The sequence below is a fragment of the Epinephelus moara genome, chromosome 24, assembly GCF_006386435.1.
Source record: "Epinephelus moara isolate mb chromosome 24, YSFRI_EMoa_1.0, whole genome shotgun sequence".
Taxonomy (NCBI): Eukaryota; Metazoa; Chordata; class Actinopteri; order Perciformes; family Serranidae; genus Epinephelus; species Epinephelus moara.
The window spans coordinates 14256537-14269163 of record NC_065529.1 but is presented as its reverse complement, the minus strand read 5'-3'; the positions used below and the strand labels follow the sequence as shown (position 1 = coordinate 14269163).

General features: G+C 41.6%; 1 protein-coding gene across 2 annotated transcripts in view; it reads right to left on the bottom strand.

Annotated features, from left to right (window-relative positions):
• Window positions 1-250: 250 nt before the first annotated feature.
• LOC126386296 (constitutive coactivator of PPAR-gamma-like protein 1) overlaps window positions 251-12627 on the bottom strand; it is a 28818-nt gene continuing 16441 nt past the window's right edge. Inside the window, exons 11-17 of one of the 2 annotated variants that reach the window (XM_050038543.1) lie at window positions 10621-10870; window positions 10353-10467; window positions 9456-9665; window positions 4925-5123; window positions 4615-4744; window positions 3949-4045; window positions 251-1802 (exon numbers count right to left, since the gene is read on the bottom strand). In XM_050038543.1, coding sequence (XP_049894500.1) covers window positions 1485-1802; window positions 3949-4045; window positions 4615-4744; window positions 4925-5123; window positions 9456-9665; window positions 10353-10467; window positions 10621-10870 — 1319 coding nt within the window. In that variant the 3' untranslated portion in view covers window positions 251-1484. Of the gene's footprint in view, window positions 1803-3948; window positions 4046-4614; window positions 4745-4924; window positions 5124-9455; window positions 9666-10352; window positions 10468-10620; window positions 10871-12627 lie in introns of those variants that run through there. The other variant, XM_050038544.1, reaches the window with a different exon arrangement.

Genomic DNA, 12627 nt, shown 5'->3' with positions numbered 1-12627 from the left:
ATCGTTGGATAATCTTAAAATACACTTTCCATTTCCACGAGGCAAAGCCCTTTCAAGCCATGATTTTGTAATTTGGCCTGTTAGCATTCAGAGCAGATTTGCTCACTCTACTGCTTTTAAAAATGAATGCACTGATTTAAATATGCAGAGTCAGTCAGTGAGCAGGGGAAAGGTGAAATATTAATGCCTACATGCTGTTACAGTACGATGAGGGATAAATAAACAAACGACCAACAACTTGTACTAAAAGAATATAGTTTTATTAAGCATCATAGCCTTCACATACACCACGCCACAATCCACCAGTATTCAACCAAACCCCAACAGCAGTTCATTCTTTTACAATCCATGAGTTAAGAAACTGATCAACTTACATAGAAGGAAACCTATTTAGCTCTGGCGGGGGGAATACACCATTTCTCTGATCACTAATGAAACATGAAAAGGAGAATTAAGTCAAAAGGTTAGATGATGATACTGGTGTGGAAGTATGAGTGGAAAAACAACACTAAAGTAAATCTCAAAATTGATTACTGGCTGACGGCTAAAGTCTTAATCGGGAGTGATTGAGGATGTTGCTTTCAGCTACAAAAGAAGTGACTTTCATCAAAGCTTTTTTATTTTTTCTCAGATATTTGACTAATGCAGAAAACAGCAACAGAGAACAATATTGTGTGAATACACTATTTCAGAGTGGGTAGATAACTTCCTGTTTTTTTGTCTTTTATTAAATGCAACAGAGGTCACAAAAGAATCAAGGTCAGAACAAACGTGTTACTAACAGTTAACACCTTTTATGGGCCATCACTGATATTAGCCATTCGTTAGTTTGCAAATGGGCACTTGTAAAGATGGAGGAAAAAGGACAACATGCATAATAATTACACACCTGTGAAACTGTGAACCATGCAGAAGGTTTTATTGAAGCGGTAATACTAAAGCTCTACGTCTGATTCAAGAAACCAAGTCGAGTTGATTTTGAGAGCCATTTCTTGAAATGTTACTTACAGCTTAATGACTGAAATGACACGGAGCTCGTCTGAACTGATGAACAGAGTTGCTTCAATATGACCCAAACCCAAAGTGGTGACCTAGGCGGATGTGTTGCATTCTGTTTTTCTCGTTATACGTTTGGTTTTCATTAAGCAGTTACTGGACAACACAAACTTGATGACAGTACTGTGGCGACGTGGCGCCGAGTAGCGCATCAAACTATAAGAACTAAAATATTTCCAAATTAAAGCTTCTTTAGCTTTAATATTCTAACGAAAAGGAAAAGTATCATTGTCATTAACATGTAGAAATCTTGGTGATGAACAACTCCTTAAACTAGCAGTGTGTCGTGTATCTCATGTTTACTGAGAGGGATCCGAATTTCATCTCTTTTCTTTATCTGACAGGAAAAAGGTACATTGACTGTAGGCTTTCCAGATATCCTAACCCTGTTCCATCATTCATCCTTCACCCTCTCTAGAAAAATAGGCTTATTCTTCTTTTTTTAAGACAGCGGCCTCCAGACCTTCATCTCTATGGCAGCCGCTGTCTACATTTAGTGCATTTAAGTGAGGATTAGAATTGCACGTCTTGGAGTCACTGCTTAAGGCACTTTCAGGTTGGATGAGAGCCCTGCGTTCCTCTTTATCTCCATTCAGCTGGTCCGGCTCTTTGTCCTCCACACCGTTCTCCGTGGCTGAGTCGTCGCACGGCGCCGCAAAGGATTTCCTCTCCTCTGGCTTGGCCTTCTTTCTCTCCTTCACTGCATCATGTCCAGATGTATGAGCAGGCTTATGAGCAGGCTTGCTCTGTTGCAAAGGACAGACAAAAAAGGATTTTAAACGCATGCCAATGACAGTTAGACTGTGAGTGGTTCTGCTTATAGACGTGTGCAACACGGAGGAAATACAGATGTGGGCTGAAACTCCTGTAACTAACAAAAAGACTGGAGAGTAATCGAGGAGTTAATTAGCAGTGAAATAAAAGGGTTTTAAACAGCACAAAGACGTGCTGAGGGGCTGTTTAGTTCCCACTCATCCAGTGCTGAATGCTCAAACAATGGTTATGTATTCTGTTGTTGCACTGTAATTAAACAGAGAAAGGAGCAACAGCTGTATTTGGATCTTTGTGAAGCACATACAGTCTATGTTGAGGCATAACCACCACTGATGTGATTATCCCACATTCCTAAAAAAGGGATATCAGAGGTTGTCTTTCCAGTTCTTGAGAAATTTACATTTCACCTATAGGTCCATAGGCCCTTTGACTAGATCCATTATAGAGGACCTGTTTGCTCATTTTAGGTTCATACTTGTATTTTGGGTTTCTACGAAAACATGTTTACATGCCTCATTGGTCAAAAAACACTATTTTCCTTACACTGCCTGTGCTTGTGCACCTGTATTTCCCCTCTGTCTGAATGATGGATTTAACTCCCATCTCTTTAATCCCCTCCTGAAAAAGCCCAGTCTGCTTGCATTGGTCGGTGATTCAAGCTCTTCTACATCTTGCAAACTCTGTGTAGTCACTGCAGCCAAGGAACGACTGTAACAGAGAATAGCGTCTCTTTCACTCTGAAAAATCACCAGTAAAAGCCTCTAAACACAACCCCACATGTTCCAGCAGCAATATGATCCAAAATCCGGGGGAAATTATCAACATCAGCAACCAAGATTACAAGTTGCCCCTGATGTTAGCATGTAGCTACATGTATGCTAGCAATCCACTTGCAGCTGGAGTATGACTGTAATGAAAAACTTACTATTGTGAGAAATCACTAATAAAAGCTTCTAAACACAACTGGACATGTTCCAGCAGGAATACGATCCGAAATCAGTGAGAAATTTACAGCATCCTTGACGTTAACATGTAGCTTCATGTAGCAGTGTAGGCTTTGTAATGTAAGCACTCGCAGAAGCGTGCAAAGAGCAGATGACGATATAAAGAAATCCAGCACACTATGATGTCATACTGTATAACCAGAATACTGTAGAAAAAACTGTTGTAAGTGGAGTGTTCAAAATGGTAGGATACCTGAGGTTTTTGCTCACACGGATGACTTTACATATCTTTACCTCATTATTTGAAACCTTTGATACCCTTAACATGACCATTCTTCATTGTAACACTACATAAGACAAATTATGGAGAACCATAATAGGTCCCCTTTAAATTTGAACATTCTAAGCTTAATATGATTAGTTGGTGAGATCATCTGCACACTACGCAATCCTCCAGGCCAGCAGGGCCTAAACATGTCTGCCCCTCAAACTCTTTTGCTTTAGCGCAAAACTGTAGGTGAGACTGCTGTGAAATCTGAAATGGACATTGATGATTTACACAGGACCATTTCTTAACACCCTAACATCTCCTCTACAAATCCAACACCCAGAATCCCATGACATTTGCTGTGGATATTCCTGGTCCATAGTGCACCAGCTCCACATGTTTTCACCAGGCCAACACTGAGAGGCTCAGAAGAGCTTCTACCCTCAGGCCAATACAATCCTGCCTCAGACTGCCTTCAAGTTACAAGGTGTTACTTTCATGTAAAACTGACCTGTGCACTCATTCAGACACATTAAACTGCCATCACATTTATGAATTAAATTGCCCGAAAGGAGCTTTATTTCAGGTGTATGGGAAATTCTGAAGGAAATGCTGCTGGTACACTGACACAAAGCTGAATCTGTCTTTGGAAATATGACATGCAACAAGAAGAGGACAACATTTTTAACCTTGGACCCAGCTCTCTGCTTAGCGAAAAAAATGATATGCATGAAGTAACAAGCTGCCAAACACTATTCTGCAATAGTGACACACAAACAGAGGGTCAAAATGGAAAACGTACACTCCCAATCTGTCTGTAATTAACTGGAATTTAATGTAGATCATTATGAGTGCTTTGTGAAGGCCCATGTCTTCCATGTGAAGAGTGATGCATCACTCACTTACCAGGAATGCTACCTGACTCTTGAAGGCTCGAGGGTGGTACCTGCCTCCCCGACCAAACGTCCTTATGACGGGCGTGGAGATCACACCTCTGGGGCGACTACAGGAGAAATAAATAAGAAAAGGAATTAGGGATGCACAATAATATCAGCACATCATCTGTACTGGCAGATAAAGGCTTTAAAATGAAATACTGTAACTGTCCCGAAATGAACGTCTCTGCTGATATGACAGGCTGATAAGATGATGCTTTCCTTAGTTACTTCAAATAGGTGAAATTTGCCCTGCTTCTGGCTACTGTCAGGACTGTCTCAGGGAGAATATCATCCAAGCCTGTTAAAGTAGGATGACTATAACAGTTTCTTTGGAAAATGTTACATAAAAATAAATGTGGTATCTTTTACATGTAACCTAATCAGCTGTGGCACTTTTCTTACTTTGCCCAGTGAATGTGCACATTTCGAAAGCATTGTATCTTATGTCTGCATCTGCCAGTGGACCATCATGAGAAGAGTAGACATAATAATATGTTCCACTACAGGAAAGACTCAATGTTCTCTTAAGTTGTGTGGAAAAGATATGTGCATGTATCGTCGTTAGCCAAAATGAACCGGAAAAATCGGCATATCAGTAAAAATCCAATGTCATGCATCTTCTTTCTGTACTTACCCTCTATTAGGTCCCCCAACTGACACCACTTGGACAGGGAAGCCTCCTCTTCCTCTGCTGCGTCGAGTGCCAGCCCACTGACCCACCACAGTGCCGGCTATCTCCAGCTTCCCACCCTGTGACGAGATTCCTTGAAGGCAGAACAATGGTGTTAATCTGTGCAAGTGTATCCACAGTAATACACTTTTCTCTCATGAGTGCTGAACTGACGTAGCTCACATGTAGGTACCTGGTCTAGGACACAGCACAGGGAACACAAACTCTTCCACATGTGTCAGGTAGGGTTTAGTTTAAGAGCCGCTGCACTCACCAGCCATCCCTCTGTCTCTCCCCTGAGGTGGCATCATAGGGGGTGGGGGGTAGAAGGAGCCAGAGAGGGGGTAGAAAGGCATCCCGTGAGGAGGTGGAGGTGGCGGCGGGGGGAATGGAGGAGGATGAGGTGGCCGGGTGAAGTTGAGACCTTCCAGGATGCTCTGACGCATCTTCTCCACCTTAGCAACCAGCTCAGTCTGAAGAGAGAAAATGACTGTAAACAAACTGTTCACTCTGCTGGTTAACATTTCTACTTGTCAAAATTAACATTTGGATGACTTTACTTCTCAGATATTATGGCCATTCCTGGTGCCCACACCGAAAACCAAGTTGTATTTGTTTGTAAAATTAGAATCAACCTGCAGTGTTTCACTTTGGCAGGACAGGGCAGCATGTTTTATTTACTCTGAGACAGCTGTATTTAGTAAAATATCTTGCTTAGTGCAGCTTTAAGTTATTTTCATCTATAAATGCACAGCTGGCCATGTCAGGTATTGGTACTGTGGTATTGGTATTTTATTCCTGACTAAAATTCATGCTTATTTGTTAGACTGTGAGTGGACCGATAACTGTCCTTCACTTAAAAGCTGGAGTGTGGAACTTTTGTCTCCCCCCTCTGGCAACAAGAGTAATTACACAAACACTGTTGACTCGTGCTTATCATGTATAGCTGCAGGTGAACTCACCACATCTCCCCGCCCCCTGCAGCCCTCTTTTCACTTTAAACCTTTCTCTGAACTCAGACTCTCTTTTTTATCTGGGGTATCCACTCTAGAAAATTTCCTTGAATGCTTTTTAGGATTTATTGCCATGCTCTGAGCAGCTGCTCCTCACTAAGAAGGGGGTCTCTCCCCTGTTCCTGCCCAACCTTTGGGCAGGAACAGCTATGGCTGGTTGCCGTAAAATGCATCACCTCTCATGTGCCAGCGTGGGAAAGCCATCACAAGTCTGGTATACCGTGAAAGATGGAGAGATTTCCCTGACAGCAACAGGCTTTATCAGCATTGTTTGAACTTGTTTGGTAAGGGCTTGAATGTAGCAGACATTCATTTGGATGTAAATGTTCTGCACTCTAGCTTTACTATAGATTCAAATAAAGATTATATTTTCAGGTGAGTCAGTCACTTAGCAGCTACAGTGTTTAATTAAAGGAATACTTCACCCATAAAATGACCACTTGTAAATCTATTAGTCATGCCATTGTAACTTGAATTCGTGAAGAGCACTTATATTTTTCTAGCAAGCCTCAACAAAAAACTGCAGTTTGTTTTATTGATTGACTGGGAGACCAAGTTTAACAGCAAAACTATATCAAAACATCTGTTTACAAACCCTGACATAGCTCGTGCAGTAAAATCCATGTCTCATTTATTCAGCTTCATGCTGAAGTGCCCAAGTTCACTTTGGGTTCCGTTTTAAATACTAACGTGTTTAGAAAAATGCATGTGTTTGGGAAGTACTGAGCATACGACTGGATAAATGAGACCTGGATTAAACTGCACGAGTTGTGTGAGAGTTTGTAAACTGAACTTTGATATAGTTTTGCTGTTTTAATTGTGGTCTCCAATCAATCAATGCAACAATCAAATAATACGCCCGCAGATTTCCGTGGAGGCATGCGAGAAAAGCAAAGTTTTTTTTCACGAATTCAACGTAACACGACATGACTAACTGATTTCCAAATATTTTGTGGGTAAAGTACCCCTTTAATGTTGGTCCAGTATCAGTAAAGTGTTTTTCCTATTTGGTTAAAAGCACTGGAAACTCAAACTCATGAATTTGTAAAAAGTACGAATGTATTTGTAATAAGTGTTAATTATGTATGTTGTTTTGCTATCAGCTCTCAGAGAAGTCACAGACTGCTGTAAACTGCTTCTACACGTTATTATCTTTTATAAGTTTTAAGCCTGTTTGGTTACAGATGTGAAAAACTGCTCGTCTCCTCTGAAGTGTGACTGACAGGCATCAGTCTAATTAGAGATGACAGGAAGTGACTTCTCCACTTCTGTGAAGCGTGGACAGTGCACAGCTATTGAAGGTCAAATGTACGTTTGGAGGATTTTTCACAATAAAACTTCCACAAGTGACAAAATTTGTGTGTGGCATGAATTTCAAACAGAACTGGATACAAAACAAACTTGTTGACCTTGTTGCTCTACATATGTTTGTTACATACGCTAACAGCTTGTTGCATCAGTAACTCAGCACTCTCTCTTGCTTTGGGTAATGTAGATCTTGCTTTAGATTTTTTTTGAGTTGTTAAGTGATCTGTTGGGATTACTGACAGGCAGTCAGTGCTCAGTACAAATAAACTTTTTTATTTAATTTCTTGGGTTGAACTTGGCGAAGCTGCTCTGTAGTGCTCTCATTTATGGTTGATGAGGACAATCCCGGTCTAACATACAGCTGATGGCCATGTGTTGCCATAGCATATCATTGATTTTATCTGCATCAATCTGAAGCGTCCACACTCTCTTTGAGTCTAGACTTGTGACAAAAATCTGAATAGCTGGTTTTCTGTAACTTAAACTTCTTGGCACGTCACATCATTTATTCTTCATAAAGATAAAGATATATAAGGAATGCACTTCTAAATCAAGTTTGCGGTCACTTTAACAGACTGCTGTGTTTTTACTGCAGGAGCGGCCCTGATGGACAAGGAAATGTTCCAGCACCACAATAATTGTTTGATCAAATCAATATGGAATCAAGCCATTATTTACCTTGTGAAACTTGTAATTGTTTTACTGGTCTAAGGAAGCTTCATGAGCTCTGAGACAACAGGAGTCCAGCAGAGAGAGTAAGGGGTAAACTAAATATATGTACAAGTACCGCTTGCTTCCAGTGTTGCAGTGTATGTCCTTGAGGCCTAACTAATGTGCTGAATGTATTTCCTTCTTCAGAAAACATCTGGAATGTAATGAATTTGTAATGAATAATAACTGCATTATTTACATCATCAGCAGTCGTCTTCTTGCCCACCTGCTGGCACTTGTCTGTGTTTCTTGGCGCAGTACCTCCACTATTAAACAATCTGCAGGGATGTGTGTTGCCTCAAGTTCCATCTATTAGGTATCAATCAGCTGTAAAAAGTAATAATTTAAACAACAATTTCCAAGAGCCCAAGAGCTCTTTAACTCTTTAACCAACCAAGACGTGAACTTTTACATTTGTCACTTTTCTGTCAACTGACGAGTCAATTAACCGGATATAAATCATGGACACATTTTAGGGTTAGGGGACTGAATGAATAAATTAAATCTATATGATATGAACTATATCTATATGATCAGTGTGAAAACTAAGGGCTCATTTATGCTCAGTGTTAGGTAGGGAGACAGAGAAGGATGGAACCTTTTGTCTGTACTCTGCCTTCATATTGTCTGAATTTGTTTTCTGAAAGGTTACAGATACAGATGAAACAGAGCAGTACCACTGGAGATCACGGGGGCAGTGTAATGTAGTTTAAGCAAGATACGATAGTACGAGACGAAGAGGACATTTAAAAGATTGCGGAACAGAGCAAACACGTAATAAAGTAGGTCACCGAGCCTCTACAACACTGCCTCTGTTTAAAGGTACAATATTACAACCTCCTCCAGCGTCGCCTTGTTTGTTGTTTTAAGAAACTTTTGACTCTCCCTCTAGTGCCATCTATTGCCTGTATCTATACCATCATAAGTATGAAGGCAGTGAAGTTTACAATGTTTGAAACAGATGTATCTATTTTTGAACATAAAGGGAGTTTAAATGAGCCTTAAGACATGAAGGCCTCAGTTTGCTTCAGACAAACTACTTGTTGGATCGTCTGACAGCTTCGAAACCACCTCTGTGATGGTCGGGGTCCCATCACCGCAGCCTTTGCTCAAGGTGTATGGCAATGCTTGAATGCCCGTTTGTCTATTCTTCACACAACTTCTGTCTCTTGTCACCCGCTCAAGTGCGAAAGTGACAGCAGGCTTTTTGAGCCATCTTTGAGTGCGTGTTCATTCAGAACAGGTAATAAACCTTTTACCTGTAGACATGGCAAAAACCAGAGTGTCTACAGGTATCAGACACTTTAATATAATGCTTTTTAAGGGCTTTTCAACATCATTCTTAAGAGAGTAAGAGTAATTTTTGGACTAATCATTTTTTCTAATTCAAGAAATGCAAGAAGGAACAAAAGGTCCTGTGCAGAGGTAAATTTTATGTGGGAATATGGTTATTAGAGTGAGTCTTAAATCTACATTTTGCCAACAAGTAAGTGCAAATAAAATGGTTTAAAGATTTCTAACATTAGAAATGTGGACTTTGTCAGAGAAGAGCTTGACTCATTTTCACAAATTAAAAGATGGATAAATTAGATAAAATGTTTGTGGATATGAAGACCTCATAGGTTCAAAGTTAGGAAAGTTCAAAGCTAATATTTACAAAATTGAATTTAAGACATTTTGAGGACCTGCAGACTAACATGGTTTAAATCACACTGAGGCCTTGTAAGTGGAGTGTGTTTTGCTGACTTGTGTGCGTGGTGTGGAAGAAGCTACCTGACCGTCACAGAGGTCAATGAGCTGGGCCTTCTCCCTGTTGGCCCTGATGAGTTTACTCTGAAGCAGCTTGCCATCAAAGTACATCCAGGGACAGCAGTGCTCCCAGGGAATAGGCTGTCCGCAAGCGTCGTTGGCAAACAGAGCCATGTCCACTCCGCTCATGAACAGAGCAGCAAGCTGGACTCCTCGAGGGTCCAGGTTGTCGATCTGTAGAAGAGAAACATCCAGACTCAGAAAATATCCAGACAAAAAGAAATAAAGACAGTATGTTCCCTCAACAGCCCCGCTGAGCATTCAGATTTATGGAGTGCAAAGCGACGCACAGAGCAAGCGAAAGCAGCCCATTCACTCCCGGCTGCCAAAATACAGCGGTACACAACCTAATCCAGCCAACACAAAAAGCCTGCACACACAACCTGCATGTTCTGGCACAGTGAGGAGCAGACAGGCCGACAGAGATACACACAGACAGACCACGAGGACCAAAGCTTGTGTGGATGGTTTACTTTAAGGCCAAATTAGATGACAGCTCAGTCTGAGACATGGAGTCGAGAAACCATCCACACACTGACACAAGAACCCCTCTGAGTCACTCAAAGCTCTACAAAAATACATCTTTAGTGCAAAGCTACGGCTTCAAGAACAACATGCTCGTACAAAACAGTGTTTTGTCGAGGAGGTTGTTTAGTCTGCAGAATATGAGGAGTGTCGAGAGAAACACCACAACATGAACGCTTAAAGGATTCTCTCAATCAAAGTGACTTTTAGAGTTGTTAAACACATGAAGATCAAATAAGTGACTGACATGACAGCAGATTATGATCAGGACATTGATGACGTGTGTGTGTGTGTGTTTCTAAGACACTCCTCATATCATAAACACTACACAATCACCTTCAGTTCCTGCAGCTGGTCAGGCTCATAAAGTTTAGGAGAAAGTGCTTGGGCTAGGAACGCGTCAAGTTCGTTACGACGCAAAATTCTTACTCCTGGCCAATGTAACATAAACCTGAAGCAAAACACAGAAGGTTAACAGTGTTACAAACACCAAGAACTGTCTGCAGAAATCCTCACTCCCTATCAGTTCACTTCACAGTGGACTTCTCACCTAAACAGTGAAACCTACAGACTTTATCTGCATGGATTACAGCTGTGTACTCACCGCAGCACACAACAGAGCACCAAGAGGGGCGTGGGGACGCTGGCAGGGTTCAGCATGGCTGGAGTGTCGGAGCGCATGCAGGCCAGGAACGCTCTCATCCTCCGGTTCTTGTCCTCCACGGCCTTCCCCAGCCACAGCTTCTTCAGGTTGGGACAGGTCCACTCCCTGAAGGGCAGAGCCTCCACCAGCTCTGGAGTGTGGGGAGACTTGCCTTTGTAAGCGGCCCACTCTTTGACCATGACGTGTGTATCTGGGGGACAACATTTGGAAAAGATCAGGGTTTGTATTTATCAAGCGCCTAGAGACTGTGCTCAAAGTAGGGATGCCACAGTGATGAAATGTTCCTACTGGTTAGTTCTGACAACACCAGTGTTACCAGTTATACCAGAAATTTTACAAGAGAAGATCTTTGTCGATGATGCTTATTTTTATTGTTGGATCATTAGATCTTCCCCGTGCTTTAAACAAAATGGAGCAGGACCTACTGGTGTAGCATCACCTGGTTTTCTTTTTAATAAATTTGATGAAGCTTTTTTCATTTAGCTCAGCGGTGCCACCTTCCTCCTTTTCATCTACCTCTTCTCTCACAGGGTTCGCCCTCGGCTTGAGGATGACCACTTCTTCCACAATAATCCTCTTATTCTCCTCCGGGTCATGGGCCCTCAATTATCAATCTAACGTACAAACCAGCACAGATCCGAGCACAGAAATCATCTAACGAGTAACTAAGAGTTTGCGTTTGAGTCGTCAAACATTCTTACCTCATCGATCACAGTGTAGGAACTATCAGATGTTTATAAGTGTGTCCACTTAAAATAATCATCATTTAGTATCCCACCCCAACATATTCTCGGTTTAGCGGCCTTGCTCCAAGAGTTTACGACATAAAGAGGCAAAATACGGCCGAGAAGAGAAATTTCTCAGAGCTAGAGACGGAAACGCTGATGTTCCAGGTTCAGTTTAACCGACTGGCTCTATTTTGCAGTCTGAAAAGTGGCGTCAAAAGAAGGCAAGAAGAAACAGAAATCACTACTGCATTCAACAGCGTTGCAGTACACAGTCGAATTCCAGCTGAGGTTGGAATATTTAATCTATACATTCATGGTATGTACCGACCTATCGCATACATTAGGAATATTATTTGGAATACTATAAGCCTATATTACATAATATTACTATTTTTATAATAGCCTATTCATACAAAAGCTAATAACTGACTCAGACCGAGGAGCATGTGGCCACGAATATCAGTCTGCTTCCATTTCGGGCCTAACAGGTGGCAGAGGAGACACAGATGCGCCACCTGTGTCAAAGCCAGACACCAGAAAAAACAGAACCCATGGGCTACTTGCATTTATACAATTACACTTGGCAGAGTTCATGTGTTTCTTTTTGATCTAAACATGCTTTGGTTCTGTCAGTATTAAAAAAAAAAAAGATAAATAAATAGATAGATAAGAGCCGGACACCAGTTGTGTTCAGCCTTCGGTCAGCCTGAAGCCAGTCTAACAGAGCCTGGCAACTGCCAGCTGAGACAGAAAGCACGTGTCCATGTGGCAACTATACATTTTAAGTGACTAATACGTGGCTGCAAAAACTCAGATGTGAGTCAGAATATGGTCTGATAACAATTCTTCACCTCAGCCAGATTTACTAAGCTGCTCCACACGCCCATGCTGACTCAAACTTGCGTACACAAGCCGAAACCTGACGTGAGATTTGATCATGACCTCCACTCACATCCACACTGATTAACGTCGTGCTTTGCGTGGAAGTGACTGTTTTCTGTCGTACATTTGTTTCATAGATGAGGTCCTCAGTCACCCCAGCAGCACGGGTCCTTGGACGCTGCCTTGTCGAGGTCTAGGCTTGCTCCTGGCAGAGTTCTGTGCTGTGACTCTGCTGCTGTATGTGGCAGCCACTTTCAGTTAATAATTGTAGTGTCCATCATCCGACTAAACATTGATAACACACTTAGTATCTTACAAATTCATTAATTTTTTCAAT